General features: G+C 44.3%; 1 protein-coding gene across 11 annotated transcripts in view; it reads left to right on the forward strand.

The window, feature by feature from the left end:
* The window catches only part of RPAP1 (RNA polymerase II associated protein 1), a 154980-nt gene that overhangs the window by 41791 nt on the left and 96206 nt on the right, over positions 1-16983 (forward strand). Inside the window, exon 27 of one of the 11 annotated variants that reach the window (XM_075152134.1) lies at positions 67-9939. The exons of the other annotated variants lie outside the window; for them this stretch is intronic. Within the exon in view, the coding sequence (XP_075008235.1) occupies positions 67-95 (29 nt within the window). The 3' untranslated portion in view covers positions 96-9939. Of the gene's footprint in view, positions 1-66; positions 9940-16983 lie in introns of those variants that run through there. 11 annotated transcript variants of the gene reach the window in all.

Consider the following 16983-nt stretch of genomic DNA (forward strand, 5'->3'; position numbering starts at 1 on the left):
GCTCTCCTTTATTTAAATCTTTCTTGAGTTTGGATAGTTCTGTTTGCAATTTATCCGTATCTTGAGGATGCTACTGCTGTGAGGAAATCCACTAAGCTTTGGAGCTCTGTAAGAGAGCCCTTCAAACCGAAGGCATCATCCTGCTTGTGTGGTGAGTCATTAACACAGGGTACCAAATGCTTTGTGTACTTGGGGAAGGTGCAGGGTGGGTATTATGTGACTTGTCACGTGCCAGAGGTGGGAAGACAGTAAAAAAACTGTCCACAGATGGTATTTGTAGGTGATGAGAGAGGAGGTGGATTTCATTTATTTTGTGAACGCTGGGAAGGAAAGGATCAGGCTTCTGCCTGATTCTCAAAAGCCCCTCTTGTTCCCAGATGTTCCTCAAGCCATCAGTGTATGCCCAGAAAATACCTACATCTTTTGACATGAAATTCTGATGCAAACATCAGCAATGGAGGGAAGGAAAGGAAAGGATCCCAAATCGTTCTGCAGGCCACACTTGTGTGCAGAACATTCTAAGGATGCTGCATGTGAGCTGTAAGCTTTCAAAACTTTGGCTGTCACTTGAGATGGTACAGCAATCCTAAGCTTGAATTTTTTAAGACTTTGGGCAGCCTTGTGCCAGATTTCTCTGCAGAACACTAGAGGGCATTGCTTTATCTAGTTTAAATGCAAACTTTCTCAGCGTCAGTGTGATTGGGACTTAAAAACAAAACCAAAAAACAACCAACCCTTAAACCTGGTTTGAATTTTCTGCATTTTTTATTTTTGCATATACTTTAGGAGAAAGTGTGGAGAATTAAATAATTTTTGGTGTGATTGGTTGCCAAGAATCATTTAGTGCTTTGCCAGCAGGTGCATTTTAGAAAAATCCTGGTAGAGTGAATGGAAGCTTAAAACTTAAACTAAATGCAGTCTGAAGCAGGGCCAAAGTGTGCCAGTTCTGTTAATCCTGATTAGAGTAAGCGAGGAGATGAAGAAAATGAAAACCGTCCCAAAAACTGATGTGACTTCTTAACTCCTTATCAAAAGCTTAAGATTTCTTTGAGAAGAAAACAATTCTGCTGAAGTAAGAGCCACAAATTGGTTTCTGGGGTTGAAGTGGTTCTAACTCAGAACAGCATATGTTCTCTGGTAACTCTGATCAGAAGACAAAAAAAACACCAACAACCAAATAAAAAAATCCCCGCAGATGCTGTCTTTTAATTCTTAGAAAGAAAAAAAACTATCTTCTGGTCCTTTGTGGCTAGAAGATGCTTGGTTTCATCCAAGTTACTGATGTTATCCCACATAGGAACAGTGGGAATCCGTACTGGGACAAATTCAGCAGGGGCTGTGCTGGAAGGCAGCAACAATGTGGTTTTAAAAACAAGTGGTTGATTGGACTGGAGATGAGTTGAAGATAATCCTTCTAGTATTGCTGTTGAGTTGGCAGGTAAGATGGTGGGGCTGTCACAGTTTTGCATCCCATAACTTTAATGGCAGCAGTTTTCTGCATTCTACTGAATCTTTCTTTGCATTTTGAAAGGGGAGAGTCTTCCCATCAGGTTGGAAGCATGTCCTTTTCTACCTAGAAGAAATGGAGTTGATTTGTGATCCTTTGACTGCGTGAGTGGTTTGAATTCCCTGGGTTTAGGATCCCTGTCTGGTGACTTGGCCCACTTTGAGCAGGGGCAGTTCCCAAAGAAGATGTAGGCCACTCAGTAGCTAGCTGTACTACACGCTGGGCTAGAACAAAGCCTGGCAGAAGAAAGTACAGAGTTAGGCAAGAACGAAATCAAAATAGGACTGAAACCCCACTGTATGGGGTTTTAACAGTAAAGTACATGTGAAGCATTATATGGTTAAAGCACTTGCATTCTACTCTATTTATTGACTGCTTCAGTTTGATAGTGGAATTTAATAATCCATTTCTAGACTAATGCATTCTGTCTGGCCACTTAATATCGGGCAAACCCTAAACACGTTTTGCTGATGAAGTCATAGACAGATAGAACAAGCCATAAGATGCGGGTGTATAAATGTAGTATAGGTCAGACAAATGCATTTCTTTTGGTGCCAGACAGAAAGTAGAGCAGAAAGGCATCTTAATCCTCGCTTTTGCTCCTTCCTAGTTCTGCAAAGTTCTCCTTGGAAATCTCATCAATGAAGTGGTGCTGCCTCCAGCTGATAATCAAATTTGGGGGCAAAACATGTTTTCTTTCTGCTTACAGAAGCTCGTATAAGCTCTCAATTCACAGAGCTGGCCCTCTGATATCCCTTGTATAAATAACTTTATGGTAATTTACTGGCCTTTGCCCTAGTTCTTAAAAACTGGCTTTTTTCCCCTCTTTGAATGGAGAATGCGCTGTGAAGACACGCTCTCAGAACTGCTGCTGTTCTGCATGATGAGTGGTGTTTGTATGCAGGGGTGAAATGGCCACTGTGTGCTCCCCTCCCTCCCTTTTTTTTTTTGGTAATCTTGATTCTCAAAACAGCTGTTGCAAAAATGCTGTATGTGGATTTCTGGCCAGCCCCAGCCCGTAGAAGAGCGTGAAGAGCTCCAGTTCAACATGGCTGAAGACATATTGTGCAAAAGGACCGGACGCTGCACCAGCAGCGTCACGGTGAGCCTCCAGCCAACCCTGACCCTGAGCAATAGCTGTGTGCAGGTTACTAACACAGGACATTTGGGACAGAGTGACACCTGGCCCATCTTCGGGTCCAGTTCTTTATTTTCTGCTGGGGCATAACTAGCAGATACCAGCAGACGCCTGTGGCTCCAGAGACCAGAGCAATATCCTTTATCCTGCTCCTGGGCAACTTCTTTGCAGTACTCTGTTGTCTGTTGAGCAACCAGCTCCTAAGTCCGGTTGGGACAATGGATGTTTCCAGAAAGTACTGTATATGGACATCATAACAAAGCCAAAGGTATATGAGGAGGGCCAGCGGCATCTACCCTGTGTCCCCCTGCCCCAATCTAACGTGGATGACAAACCAGACCTCTGATGTTAATGCTTGTTATGAAGCAGCAGCTTGTCCTGGCCACAACAAAAAGAGGGCTTGTGTGACATAAAAATACTACTGATGTCAAAGCACAGCCACATGTGTGACAGTGAGGTTGGTGCCTTAGTTGATTGCTAAGGCTGGAAGGAAGTTTTCTGGAACAATCTGGGTGCTGGGAGCCGGTCCTGAGGGGCGGCAGCTGTGGGGCTGGGCGGGTAACGGGGGACAGCTGGGCCCAGCACCAGCCCTCAGAGAGCTTGCGGAGGGGCCAGCAGCAGCATCGACAGGGGGAAAATACTGCGTTTCATCCATTTTCCCCGCTTTTCCGGAGCGCCGGGTGGCTGGCAGGGGCTGTCGAGGCCACAGACCAGGTTGGCAGTGTTAAACCGTGCGTTTCCTGTGCTGGGGCCAGGGCTGATGTGTTCCTCTTGGGTCCAGGCTTTTGCCCGGCTGAGGTGATTGCTGTGTTTTTGGGGCTACACTGATGGTTGCCTCATACTTCCCCCAAGGAAGGAGGGAAGGTTGCCTGAGTCCTCAGCCCTGTGCTCGTCCTGTCCTCAGTGAGGCCTCACTTTGGGGTGGTTTGCGGGGCCCTGGGGTGCACTGAGGGGGCTCTGGCGGGCCCCGGGCTCCTCCGGCCGCTCGGTGTAGCTGAGGGGACGGGGGAGCGGGAAAGCAGGTGCTGGAGGTCCCGCCACAGCGCAACCTCGCTCCCTGACCACAGTGACTGGTCTGAGGCTTTGGGAAGGGACAAAGGGAAGGACTGAGTGAGCTGGTGAATGCAGAAGGTGGCTCAGCTTTTGGGTGCCGTTGTTTCTGGGTCTCTCGCGTTGAGGTGAGGTTTGTGGTTCCCCCTCTCTCTACACAGTGTCCCCCTCCACCTCTACTCCCCTCATGTTTTCTTCCCTGTCCCCGTTGTCCTTCACTAGGCTCTCCTTCCCTCCCCCTCTCTGCTTGCCTTTTTATTTTGAATTTTCCCCCATCATAGTAACTTCTTGTTCTTCTCTGTTGGCTTTTCTCACTCTTTTGGCTGTTTGCAGAAGCAATCAGTAGTTCAATAGTTAAACTGGAGAACTGAGATGCTGCTGCTGAGTTTGAGGTGGAAGCTCGTGTCTCTTGGTGTGTTCATCTGAAGGTCTGGGCAGATGTCCATAAATAAAGTGCGTGACATGCCCATTTGGAAACCTTATGGCAAAGAAGGCTGTAACTTTACTTTTAAGACTCGGATTGCCTGCTGCGTAGGTGGTGTAAGCACACCACGCCATTTGGGTCTGATCTGTCAGATATTTGACGACACTTTAGCAATTAATCTATTAGATCTGTCTGCTGAAAGGAAGACTGGCACTTGTGTATCAAGTTGACTTTTCTTCACAATTATCACTTCCACCATGGTAAGCTTTTGCCTCACAAAATCAATGAGCACATCTCCAAAACGATGTTCTAGGCTTCTTCAGTGCGTGGGGGCTTTTGTTAGCAGCTTCCCTCACTGTGCATGTTCAGGGTGGCTCTTTGATCTCTTCAGAGCAGCAGGAAGTGCAAAGAGCTCTGAAGTAGCTTCAGGTATCGTGTTGCCAGTAGCGAATTGTAGTTTCGGAGGGAGGTTGGTTTGTGTCACACCGTGACAATACAATGACAGCCACGCAAGGGTGCTGTGCAACTGTGCTGTGAAGATATGTTGTTAGCATCCTTCACAAAAAAGCAAGTTGCTACTCCTTGGCATCAATATTTCTTTCAATATAAATTATCAAAAATAAATTAAGAATGATACAAAAGTTTCTGCTAAAGCATCGTGCATCTCTCGTCTCTGACATGAGTGTCAGCTGCCACCCAGAAGATGCTACAGATGGTGGCTCATTTTTGTTCCTCTTGGTACTGTCTGCTGTAAGATTGATCAAGTTTGGATCAATGAAATTATTTGGGCAGGAGCTGCCATTGCTCTCCTCCTGTCTGTCCGCTGTGAAAAAGAGTGGGAGGAAAGGGGATGTAAAGTATACTTTTTCATGTGTCTGTCTCTCTCTTTGGTACTGTTTTGTGAACACTTAAAATATTTATGGAGGAGAGTGTGGGGGGGCTTGCTGACCATGCTTCTTTGCAATGAGCTCTTATCAGCAAGTTTTATATTTTATAGCCATCTCTGAAGCTCAAATTTTGGTGGTGGTGATGGGGCTTATCTTTCTTGTAACAGTACAATTTGCAAGTTAAAAATAGGATGCAGAACTTGGGTATTTGTATTCAGCAGTGGCTGTGAATGTGCATCATGAGTCAAACAGTTTCATTCTCTGTGTGCACTGGTGCCATGAAGGCCCAGCATTGCACTGGTGGAAAAGTTAGCAGGTGGGCCCATGTGCATTTTGCAGACCTCCTGGAGAATTAGTATGTAATTACCAATATTGTCTTAGGGACAATAAATTGTTTGTCTCCTTGTATGAATCTCTTCTGCTACCAAGATACTCATTAAGGTTAAGAAACTATTCTCTATTTTTGCAACCTAGCTTTCCCTTTGAACCAACAATCTTTGCTTACTACTTTCTGCTATTTATTTTGATCATTCCTATAGCTAGCTGCAGATGGAAGAAAGAAGCAATAAGGCTATAGCTAGGATGGAATTCTTAGCCTTTATTTAAATAGAAAATGCAATTTTATAGTCATACTAAACCCTTGCCAAAACATTTTTCAGAATGCAGTTTCTGGTCTAAACTAGAGAGAAAGTATGATGCACCCTAGAAAGACCAATAGCCTGAGGTTAGGGTAATCTCTTGTGATGTGGGAGACCCCGATTACTGGGCTAACAGCTGTTCTGATGTGAAAGGTGTTCCCAATTTCCTGATGTTTCCACTTTGTTCTCATGCTACAGTGAATTTAAATGTAACACTGTCAAAATTGTACCCAAAGATGAATTCTTACTTTCTGGTTCATCCTCAACAGACTACTTATGAAGAATTAATTGTTATAGGAACAAGGTTCTTAGAGATTGATAAATGTAGTTTGTGGTTTAGTTTATTCAGGCTTCTTTTTTGGTAACTGCATATTGTTCCAACAAACTGTACTAAATCAGTAACTGGAAAATGCTCCCACAGTCTCCTTACGGCATAATGCAAGCTAAACTTCACTGGTGCCTTTTTGGCTTGCCAGCTTTGTTCCCAGTGTGAGAGGAACAGGAAAGAGTGAGCGTGAAAGAGTCCTGCTGGGGTTGTGCTCTCTTGACTTCAGTGCACAATGTTTTACCAGGAAGTTGCATGTGTTAAAAAAAACCCTGTCACGTGCTTTTACTCTGCAGGCTCATCAAAGAAGCAAGCTTCACCATGAGAAACTACTTGTTCTTGGATCCTTTTTTTGTGTTTGGCTTTTGGTTAGGTAGTGAGACTGTTGAGGTAAATAGATAGTGAAGACCAGGAAAATGGTAACCTAGTAGGCTTTCCTCGTGAAGAAAACCTGGATGTTCTGCTTTGGGAGGATGCAGGTGAGAACATCTCTGAAATCACCTGCAGATTAGCCTTGATCTTTTCCCCAGGGAATCCATTCTTAGATTTTAATGGGAATGGAATCATGGCCTCAGTTTAGTAATGGCAAAGGATCATGAGAGCTAAGTGCTGTAAGTAACCATAATTGAGTGCTTCTTTGATAACGAGCTCTCCTTTTCATCTAGCTGCAAAATAATAACATACTTGCCTTGACAGATAGTTGTGAATGGAGAGCTCAATTCAAAATCAGCCTTCGCTGTTAGTGTCCAGAGGCACACCCTGACCCACGCGTTCTTCTTTTATGTGTGTGCAGGCATGCTCATGTTAAGACACTATGTCTCCCAAAGCCTAATCTTTCTGGTGACAGATGTGATTGTCCTCTTACATTTTTATTAAAGTAAAAATTCCACGCTATTTTACTACATCCATATTTCATGTCTTCTATAGCTCAAGCTGTGTGTGTGCCTTCAGGATTTTATTGCTGCTTTATTCTTCTAAGAGATAATTATTGACTATGTTGGGAGACTAACTCCTTACTGAATAGCACAGTTGATGCTTCTGTTGTTTGGTTTTGTCTGCTCTCTCATCCACCCTTATGGATTTCCATATTGAATGAACCCCGAGGGTTTTGGGACCCCTGGTGATACTATTTGTAAAGAAGTTTTGAAAATAAGACATTGCTTATGAGTCATCCTGGGTGGAAGCTGGAAGTTGCGCTTAGGATGAACCTGTGTGTTTTCCTTTAATACCTATCAAAGAGCCCTATCCTTATGTTTTGAAAATTTACTGGTTTGGATCACCTATAGTTTCACCTGCTGACCATCGCTGTGCTCAGTGGCCATAATTCAGGCAATATTGAGCTGTCCTGATGCTGTCCCAGTCTTGTCCCTGTCTCTCCTTGAAAATTGTCTGATAGGCTTATTCAGTGGCAACGGCATAAGCATTCTACTCTCCTACATTTGTAGTTTATCTGTTAGCACTCAGAATTTGGGAAGCTCTAATTTCTAACTACTCTAGTGTGGAAGGGGTTTCATGAAAATTGAACCGTGTTGAATACCATAATAAATTTCTTATCCGTTGTACTATGCATCTCCAAGTTCCTCAGCAAATGTTAAGGTTCATAACCCTCTTGTAGGAGTGGCAGTGAGTGCATATACAAAGGCTGCTTCACCTAATGCTGACATAGGGAGGACTCTTTTAGTCACGTATTACAGCACACAGAAATGCCACATGCTATTTTAGCCTGGAGAACAGAGGAGAGTACTGTACTTAGGTGAATCTGTAAGATTGATTTAGGTAGTTACCTAAATTGGATTGTTTCCAGACCGGTGGGATTAACAACCCTCTTTTTGCAAAAAGCGTTATGAGATCTTTAATGATCACACAAGGTCAGAACCCGGTTTTATGTCTCATCTGAAAGATCATGAACTTGTAACTACTGATCTGTCATTGTCTGATCTGACTATCTATTCTAGAGACTGCTTTATTTTAGGAGAGATTTGTGTAGCCAGGAGTCTAAATGCCATCAAAGCTTTTAGTCCTTGCCATATTCCTTGCCTGAGGAGGTTTCTAATAAGTTTTTGTTCTGATGTATCTTTTTGATTTTTTTTTTTCCCTTTTCACGGCAGGCCGAACTGAGACTGTGAAGAATATTTTCCAGTTTGTATGTCTGTCATTTGCTGCTATGCACAGAACTGCTTACTGATCTAGGCCTGAAAATCGATTAATTCCTGGATTGTTCAGGAGGATATGCAGTTCCCAATGCTTTTTCTGTCTACATGGCCACCTTTCTGAAAGGCACATCATTGCCTCTTACCATAAAACTGCAACCATAGCAAACTGCAAAAATGCAGCAGGTGTGTACACCATGCCAGTCCTGCTTTAAGCATTTCACAGGTAACTATGTTTTGTCTGTACATGTGTAGACACATTAAAAAGCCTCTAGGAATCTTACAAGTAAAACCTTTCTGGTACCCTAGATCCACCCTGAAGAGGCATGTGCTAGGCAATTAGAGGAGCTCTCCCTCCCAACTATTCATAGCTTATTATATGTAACTTAGCAAGTGTTTTTCTTTATAGCAGAGATATAGAGTATGGACCCGGCTCACAATTTCATTGTTTATACGGTGTGGCCATCTCATTTCCACCCTCTTGCATGCCATTCATATGTGGTCATATGATTTCCACATTGCCCACAAAAGCACACTTGCTGTAGTGTTGTTTGATAGCACAAAAGTGTGTATTGATGTGGTTCCTGCCAAGGGCCTGTTTGGCCTGCAGCAAGGAAATGTGTCTCTGCAGTAAGATCTCCCTGACTGAGCCAGATGTTATCTGAGATGGGAGAAAATGGACAAAGGAAAATGCTCTCCTATTTCAGGGTGCCCAAGGAATGAGCTGTGCCAAGTCCTTCCATCTGTTTATTATGAAGTTTTGTTTAGCCCAAAGAGGACATTGCTGCATGTCATCTGTGCTTTTAGCAGCTTCATTTCAGCAGCAGCAGAGGAGGTGAACTTGAAATCAGAAGGTCTTAATTTCAGAGAGAAATAAATTTGTTCAGAGACAAAAGGCTTTTCTCTCTCAAGTCACCAATATATTATTACCCTTGATTTGATTTGGAAGCTATTTAGGATGCTGTAGTCATGTGGTTGGCTGGCAGTCTGGGTAACCTCATCGCTGATGTGCCCGTGCATGGCAGACTGTGAGCTGGTCACACCATAATGTTTGACTCATGGACTCTGAAGGTCAAATGCAACAGCATTGTTTGAGGGACTTGGTTGGCACCACCAGTGAAAAGGGATGCATGAGCTTGTAGTGAAATGTAGGAGCAAATCAGTCCTTTCCGAAGAGGTGGGCGGAGAAGGAAGCCAAGTACAAAAAAAGAAAATATCACTGATGGTATTGTACATCAGTCAGAGTTTCTGAATCATCTGTGGAAGGTAAGTCAGCAAGGCCTACTTGTCTAGACGGAACTTCTTGTCCCAGAGCTCTGAGCTGGCACAGCAAACTTGAAACGCTTGCTTCATGCTTTTGTTGCCTGTGCATCCTGCTGTTTAAAATAGAATAGCATAGACTATTTCAGTTGGAAGGGACCTACAATAATAATCTAGTCCAACCGCCTGACCAATTCAGGGCTGAACAAAAGTTAAAGCATGTTATTAAGGGCATTGTCCAAATGCCTCTTAAACACTGACAGGCTTGGGGCATCGACCACCTCTCTAGGAAGCCTGTTCCAGTGTTTGACCACCCTCTCGGTAAAGAAATGCTTCCTAATGCCCAGTCTAACCCTCCCCTGGCGCAGCTTTGAGCCATTCCCAAAGTCCTGTCACTGGATCCCAGGGAGAAGAGATCAGCACCTCCCTCTCCCCTTCCCCTCCTCAGGAAGCTGTAGAGAGCCATGAGGTTGCCCCTCAGCCTCCTTTTCTCCAAACTAAACAAGCCCAAAGTCCTAGCCGCTCCTCATTCCTTCCAGCCCTTTCACCAGCTTTGTTGCCCTCCTCTGGATGCATTCAAGGACCTTCACTTCCTTCTTAAATTGTGGGGCCCAGAACTGCAGACAGTGTTCAAGGTGAGGCTGCACCAACGCTGAGTACAGCGGGATAATCCCCTCTTTTGACCGGCTGGTTATGCTGTTTGATGCGGTTTGCCCTCTGGGCTGCCAGGGCACGCTGCTGACTCGTATTGAGCCGGCTGTCGACCAGCACCCCCAGATCCCTTCCTGCAGGGCTGCTCTCCAGCCACTCCTCTCCCAATTTATACTTGTGCACATCGTTACTCCGTCTTAGGTGCAGAAACCGGCATTTGGACTTGTTAAATTTCATCCCATTAATCATAGCCCAATGCTCCAGTCTCTCTAGATCCCTCTGCAAGGCCTCTTGTCCCTCAAGAGAGTCAACAGCACCTCCCAGTTTGGCATCATCAGCAAACTTGCTTAATGGTGCATTCAACTCCTGCATCCAGATTGTTGATAAATGTATTGAACAGATCTGACCCTAGAATTGAACCCTGAGGAGTGCCTTTAAAGTTGGTGCCTCAAATTTTGATCCTCACCCCCCCAATCAATATACTGATTGGGTTTTTTCCCCCATCAGTGTATCTCAAAGCAGTCTATAAACACTACTGCACTAAGCAGCCTGATGCCTGCTTGAAATGGTCTGTTTCTCTCTCGTCTTTGGCAGATGGGAAAATACAACACAGACTACTAAAGTAGTTGCCCAAGGTCTCACTGACTGTGAGAGAGGGAGAGTAATCCCTGTGCAAGTCTTTCCCTCTTTTCATCTCCTGTTACCATGACCAAGTCCCCCTGCTTTTGTGGAGGTCCAGCCTTCACAGCTTTTGGACTTGCCGGTGACTGTTAGGCTGAGAAGCCTGAATAAGGTGTTTTGTTACCACCTCACCTCAACAAACATTCACCTTTTCAAATATATTGTTTATCCAATGCAATTTCAAACTTTAGTCCCTGACCTTGCACAGAGCTTGACTGCAGGGACTGCTCCTGCTGAGCCTTTAGGATCCTGACGAGGTGCATCTGCCACCAGGACTGGCTCCCAAATGACTGTGGCTGCAAGTGCGCACATGTGCAGACCAATACAAATATGTTTTTAGGCTGGTTACTTCAGGAATGAGGTCTGGGGACTCCTGCTACCCTTCAGACCTTCTCTAATAACATTTGAACCCACAGGTCAATTTGAAACCCATGTAACAGAACAGAAAGCAAATATATCAAGTCCTTGTCTGTTTCCTAGAAGTGGTGGCTGAGTAGAAGAGAAGTAGGCATCTGTTAGGGCCTCTGCTGGGAGAAGAGCTCGGCTATTTCTGCCCATGTCTGCTCAGTCTGGTAGGAGCCAGCTGGCCAGTTCACACATGCCTGCTGGCAAGCCATTCAGTATCTCTGTGGGTCCAGACTGGCCACGGAGCTTCCCGCTCTTCTGGCGTGCCACCCTGTAAAACAGAGAAAGGCACAGGAGCCTGAAACTTCCAAGTCAGGTTTTAGGAGATGTGGATGAGCATGTAGCAGGAGATAATGCATAGGAAACTGAGCTTCCTCCATCCCACTGTTTATGGAATAAGAATTTTTTATTATTATTTTTTCCGCTGCAGTAACTGCTGTATCTGTGGCATATATATGTCTCAGGGAAAACATGGTGATAACGGATTGGCTGGCAGAAATGCAGAAAGAAAGAATCCCAAACACCTGGATTCTGTTAAAGCATTTTGTACAAAGCAAAAGCAATGAAAAATGCATTTGCATTGGTATGCACGAAGGTGCTATCACGTGGTCTGTGAGTGAGCAGGAGGGCTGCATATGTAAGGAAATGGTAAATGGTAGCAACGAAGCTGAGGAACAGTGTCCCGGGCAGAGATGAGTATTGCTGAAGGGCTTGTTCTGTTCAAGGCCTTGACTAATGATCTGGGAAATAACAAACAGCCCATTAGTTCACTGATGCTGCTAATGTGGAAAGCGTTGTGAGTACCAGATAAATAAAAGGCAACTAAAAGTCTTGAAATCTGGACAGAAGTCAATACAGCAGAATTCAAACAGGGGAAATTATATGAAACATAGCTTAACTGGAGAAATAAATCTGTACAAAAGAGGTTGAGAGGGGTCAGCTTGGGCTCCTTACGAACAAAGTGCCAATTGGAGTTGGGTTTGGGTGTGCCCAGACAGCAGCCTCTTCCCAGGGATCAAGGTGATAAGCTGTGTCACTTTATGGAATTTGGAGCTGACATCCAACTGTCGTCCCATGGCAAAACTCCCCTGAGCAACAGCACCCTCTGAATGAGTAGAGGGAGTTTCAAAGGCAGAGTGTGGTGTAGTATTTGAAATGTGGTGATGTGTTCTTTCGAGTAGAGCTCAGAAAAGAGTCAGAGAGACTGAAGAACTCGGAGGACCTGTTTAGGAAAGCTGAAAAGAACAAAGTACGTTATTGCTAGACTCCACAAAAAATAATCAAAATGAAATAAAAAGAGCAGCTTAATATTAGCTTTTAAGCAAAAGAGGGAGAGAAATAGTAAAGAGAGAAACTGTTTTGGGAGACGTGTTCCCAGAAGAGTAATGGGGATTAATGGGAGTAAAATGTGCACAGAAATCATCCCTATTATTTGTTGTTTTGTTTTGAGTAATGGAGTTGTACGGAGAAGGCCTAAGGCATCTGCACTACAGTGATCAAAGATCCAGAAATTCTCTGCTTAGCTTGGGACTCAGAGGAAACTCGAAGACACCCAATTGCCTTGTGTGCTTGGAGGCATTCTCTTCTTCTGCTTGAGAAACAAAAAGAGCAATGACTCCTCTCTGATCCTTCACATTTGCACTTTGATTGTGTTTGGTTTCAGTCTCTTTCTGGCAGGAACAATTCCTCACCTTCAGCCTTCAGTGTATATTTTGATGGGCTGTTCAGGTACGCATGTATTTTTCCAGAAAACCTCAGGCATGTGAAGCTGCAGCAGAGGGACATGCTCTGGTACCAGATTGTGTGGCACTGTGAATCCTTTCTGGACTAAAGTGCACAGTTAATGGGTCCTGGAGGCAATCCACAGACTTCAGAGGGTGTGCTGGTGAGTAACACCGCTTCATCTCTTCAAAGAATCATAGACATATTTGTTTTTATAAAAAGTTAATTTCTCTTGCTAGGAAGGGCAATCCTTTCCTTCCTTTCAAATGTCCCTGAGCTGTTGGTTGATTTTTGGCAATCTGTTTTCCAGAGGTGATCTTACAGCACTTGGCCTCTCTCAGGTTTCTCTGCCCTCTGTAGTCTCCTCTGTGGAGTGCCAGGATGGAGGATACATCTTTGTGCCCACAAACACCTTTCTTTCTGTCAGTCTGTTCCCCCTAATTGTTGCAGTTGTTTTTGTTGTTTGGAATAATTGCGAACTCGCTTACTATGCCTAGGGGAGGGGCAGGAAGAAATCAATCTTCTATGTCATTAGAAGTATAGACAAAAAAAAAAAAAACAAAACAGATTCCCTTGCGGGTATCCGTGGCTTTTAACATCCTTTTCATGTGGCTTAATTTTTGCTAATGAACAAGCTGTTTGTTTAGGGCTCTTACCCTTGAAGCTAAATCTTCATTTTATCTGCTGAAAGAAGGGATGGGAGAAAGGAAAGGGGTGGAAGAAGAATGTGTAATGCCATTGTTGTCCGAAAAGCGGATTCGTGCCCAGCGTGCAAGTAACCAATTCCACACGCTCAGGAGACATACTGTTTTATTCAGGCCTGAGTGCTCGGTGGACTTGCCACAAATCAAGCACACCTGGTCTAGTCACCTTTCTGTTTATATTCATGCTTCTCATACATATTTTAAGAGTCTCTTTTATACATATTCATTAAATTTCCGGGAACTAATTCTAATATTACATCATCCTAGACACATGCACACTAAAGCCTTTAGGGTCTCCTTGAGGGTCTCGGGTGGTCTCTGGTGGTCGGCAGGGTAGTGAACTCTTCGTGAACCTGTTCCTTTCTTTCTTTATAAGGTCGAGGTTTGTCTCCAAGCCACGTCTGGACCACGTTTGTTTATGGTTCTCGTTTCCAAGGTTAATCTTCACTAGAGTCTAACAACGCTTCTAGGATACACGGTTTATACTAGTTAGCATTCCACACACCTGCAAACACAACACCTACTAGTTACCTAACTTCTAAGCAACAAATCTTCATTGTTTAAATTACAGAAGCAAGCAGTATGGAATAATCGATACTGTAACAGACTGTACCTACTGCATCGCCATGAGGACACTCACATGAATTGTGATTTTCTTTTTTTTTTTTTTTTTTTGTTTTAAAGGTAGAGGAGCTGCTTTACTTTGCGATCTCAAGCAGCTCCTCTGTCGTTTGCAAGGTCAGGATTTTCTGGCTCACTTGGAGAGGATGCTGTCTGACCAATGAGGCATGAAATAGCAGTTGGAAAAGGGCTTGATAAATATTGATTCAGAAATTGCCATGGCTGCTGACTCTGCGATTGGCCTGTTTACCCGGCAAATGGAAGAGGAATGGAAAGAAGTTGTCCATTTCTCAGCAATGGTGGCACATGCATTTTTCAACACTGCCCTAGATATTTAAGAGGAAAGGGGCTGAAAGCTCAGCCCAGTGTGTTTTTCAGGACAGCATTAATCCATTACAGCAGATTAGACTTTGCAACCCTTTCTCCCGCCAGGAGCCTTCTCTTCTTAGTTTCATTAAACTCCATAAGGATAGTTACACTGTCCCGCCAGGAGGAGGAAAGTTTTCCAGTGCAAGCAGGATAGCCATTTTGCTACTTTGGGGAATGTCTGTACAGTGTTTGGACTAAAATGAGTACACGCTGCCCGTGCTCTAAGCTGAATGAATTATGTCTCTGTTAGCCAGCTATGAGCCTGAGTCTGTGGTTCCCCACTGAGTAGTCTATGCCTCCTACCCTGCTGGGTCTCAGCAGTATAAAATGTAAACCAGCAGAGTGATACCATACCACTTCAGTATTTTGCATTATGCAGTTGTGCCACTGCTAATCTGCTATGAGGAATCAAAAATTCACGTTTCCTGTATTGCCAACCAAAACCTGAATTAAAAGCCAGAATTGGGGTAATTAATTCAAGCTCAGTGCTGTGCTAATGCAGTTACCAGATTTTTGGGTTGTCTCGGAGTACAGGTAAAAATGAGCTCAACATCTGCCGGCTGTATCAGTGGAGGCATCCCCTGGGTGAGCTGTTCCCACATGCCACCTGAGCTTAGGGGAACCCTGGCCAGGGTTGCAGGGTTGTCCCTTTCTTAAACACTTGAAAGGAACCCTATGCTTACGTAGTGCTTGCTATCCATACTTTTCCTGTTTAAACATGAAGTTTGAATATGTGTTGTTTTGAAAACATATACCATATAAATTGTCAGAGGCGATCACTGAGTCCATTCTGCCACAGGAATTTTATCACCTTCTGATCTATACTTTCAGCGTGTTCAAACCTCTGTAACACAAATGGGAGTTGTTTCGTTTCCTTTTAATTCTGTGGCTTGACAAAGTAACTTCAATTAGAGAGGTGCTGGGGGACTCTTGTCAGAATCAGGAGCCACCCGGGTTAAGTGTGGTGAATGTATGTATACTACGGAGAAGGATGGAAAGAGGCAGCTTTTGTTCTGAAGAGCTAGTGGTCTAGGCAAAACAAAAGAGAAAAGGAACGGAAGAGAGGAGGTATCTAATAAACCGAGACCTAAGTTCAATTGTGTGGAAACTTTGTGAATAATGAATTTATTGTAGAAAAAAATGCATTTTCTTTATAATATCATAATTAGTCAGCTTGTCTGAATTTGCTGACGTGTTTTGACTAGATTTGTTGTTTGAAAGCCCTAAATTGACAAATAACTGACAGTGGTGAGCTCAAGGGCAGCACTTCCCTGTCCGGTATCACGTAAGTTCCGTTTCCCGTCTGTTCCTGTGTGCCCTCAAACCAGACCGCATGGCCTAGGGAAGAGTTCATTGCTACGATCTGCGTAGCCTGCCCTATGACAACTCCTCTGGCCCAGAATAACCATGCACTCTTCACCAGCCTTCAGCAGTACCAACTCACGTGGGCCTCCTCCTAAGCCAGCCTGGCCCTTTCACCACTGGGACCCCAGCCCCGCAGGGACAGAACGAGGTTACTTCCTTTCACCGCGAAGCGTCAGGATGGTTCGTGGTCTGGTCCAGAGCTCTCTCTGCTTAGCCCGCCTGAGCTGGCACACGGGTGTTTCCTGCCTCTCCCGTAATGGATGTTGTCAGCAAGGTGCTGCCAGTCTCTCTGCCCACGCACCTCGCCCTTCGCTGCCCGTGGGGAATTAGCCCTTTCACACCCTGCTGCCATGTGCTGGGAGGCACTCCTTATAGACCGGCAGGTAGCTTCATCCCGACCCTCTGGGGAAGAAAGGGAACTGAGGAAAAAACAGTTAAAAGCAGGTGTTGGCTGCATAGTGACAGGACTCTGCTCTGCCACAGGCATCTCCTCCTGTACTCCCTCCTCATGATCTCCTGTCTTGGAGTAATAACCTTCACAGGTCACTGTGCAGTAATACCGCCTTCCTGATAACCTCCTTGGGTAATGAGTTGCTTCTAGAGAGGGACACCATTTTATTAACATCTGACTATAAAGAAATATTGCTGTGGGTTGGGGCAGGGCTGAGAGGGGGCGGGGGCAATGGTGTATGGTGAAAATGGATTCAGGAGGCTTATGGATGTGCCATTCAAAAAAGCACAGGGCATACAAAATTACCACTGGAATAAATGACACTGATATATTTTGGGAAACCCAGGCTGTTAAAACATAGATGCTGTGACACTGCCTGGCTCCTGCCTTCTAAAAGAATGATTTTTTTTTTTTTTTAAATTATTTCTATTTTGCATTGGTCAGAACATGAAGATTTTCAAACCAAGCTATCAGTTTTATTTGAGCGTTTTAATTCGCTTCATGTTTAAGCAGGCATGATTCTAGCTAGTATATGTTGTACTCAGCTGTGTGAAAAATTCATACAGTATTGCCTTCTAGCACCACTAGTCTGTGCATGCTGAGTTCTTATGTGCTTTATGCTGCACTTTGTGTTT

The sequence above is a fragment of the Calonectris borealis genome, chromosome 5, assembly GCF_964195595.1.
Source record: "Calonectris borealis chromosome 5, bCalBor7.hap1.2, whole genome shotgun sequence".
Classification (NCBI taxonomy): domain Eukaryota; kingdom Metazoa; phylum Chordata; class Aves; order Procellariiformes; family Procellariidae; genus Calonectris; species Calonectris borealis.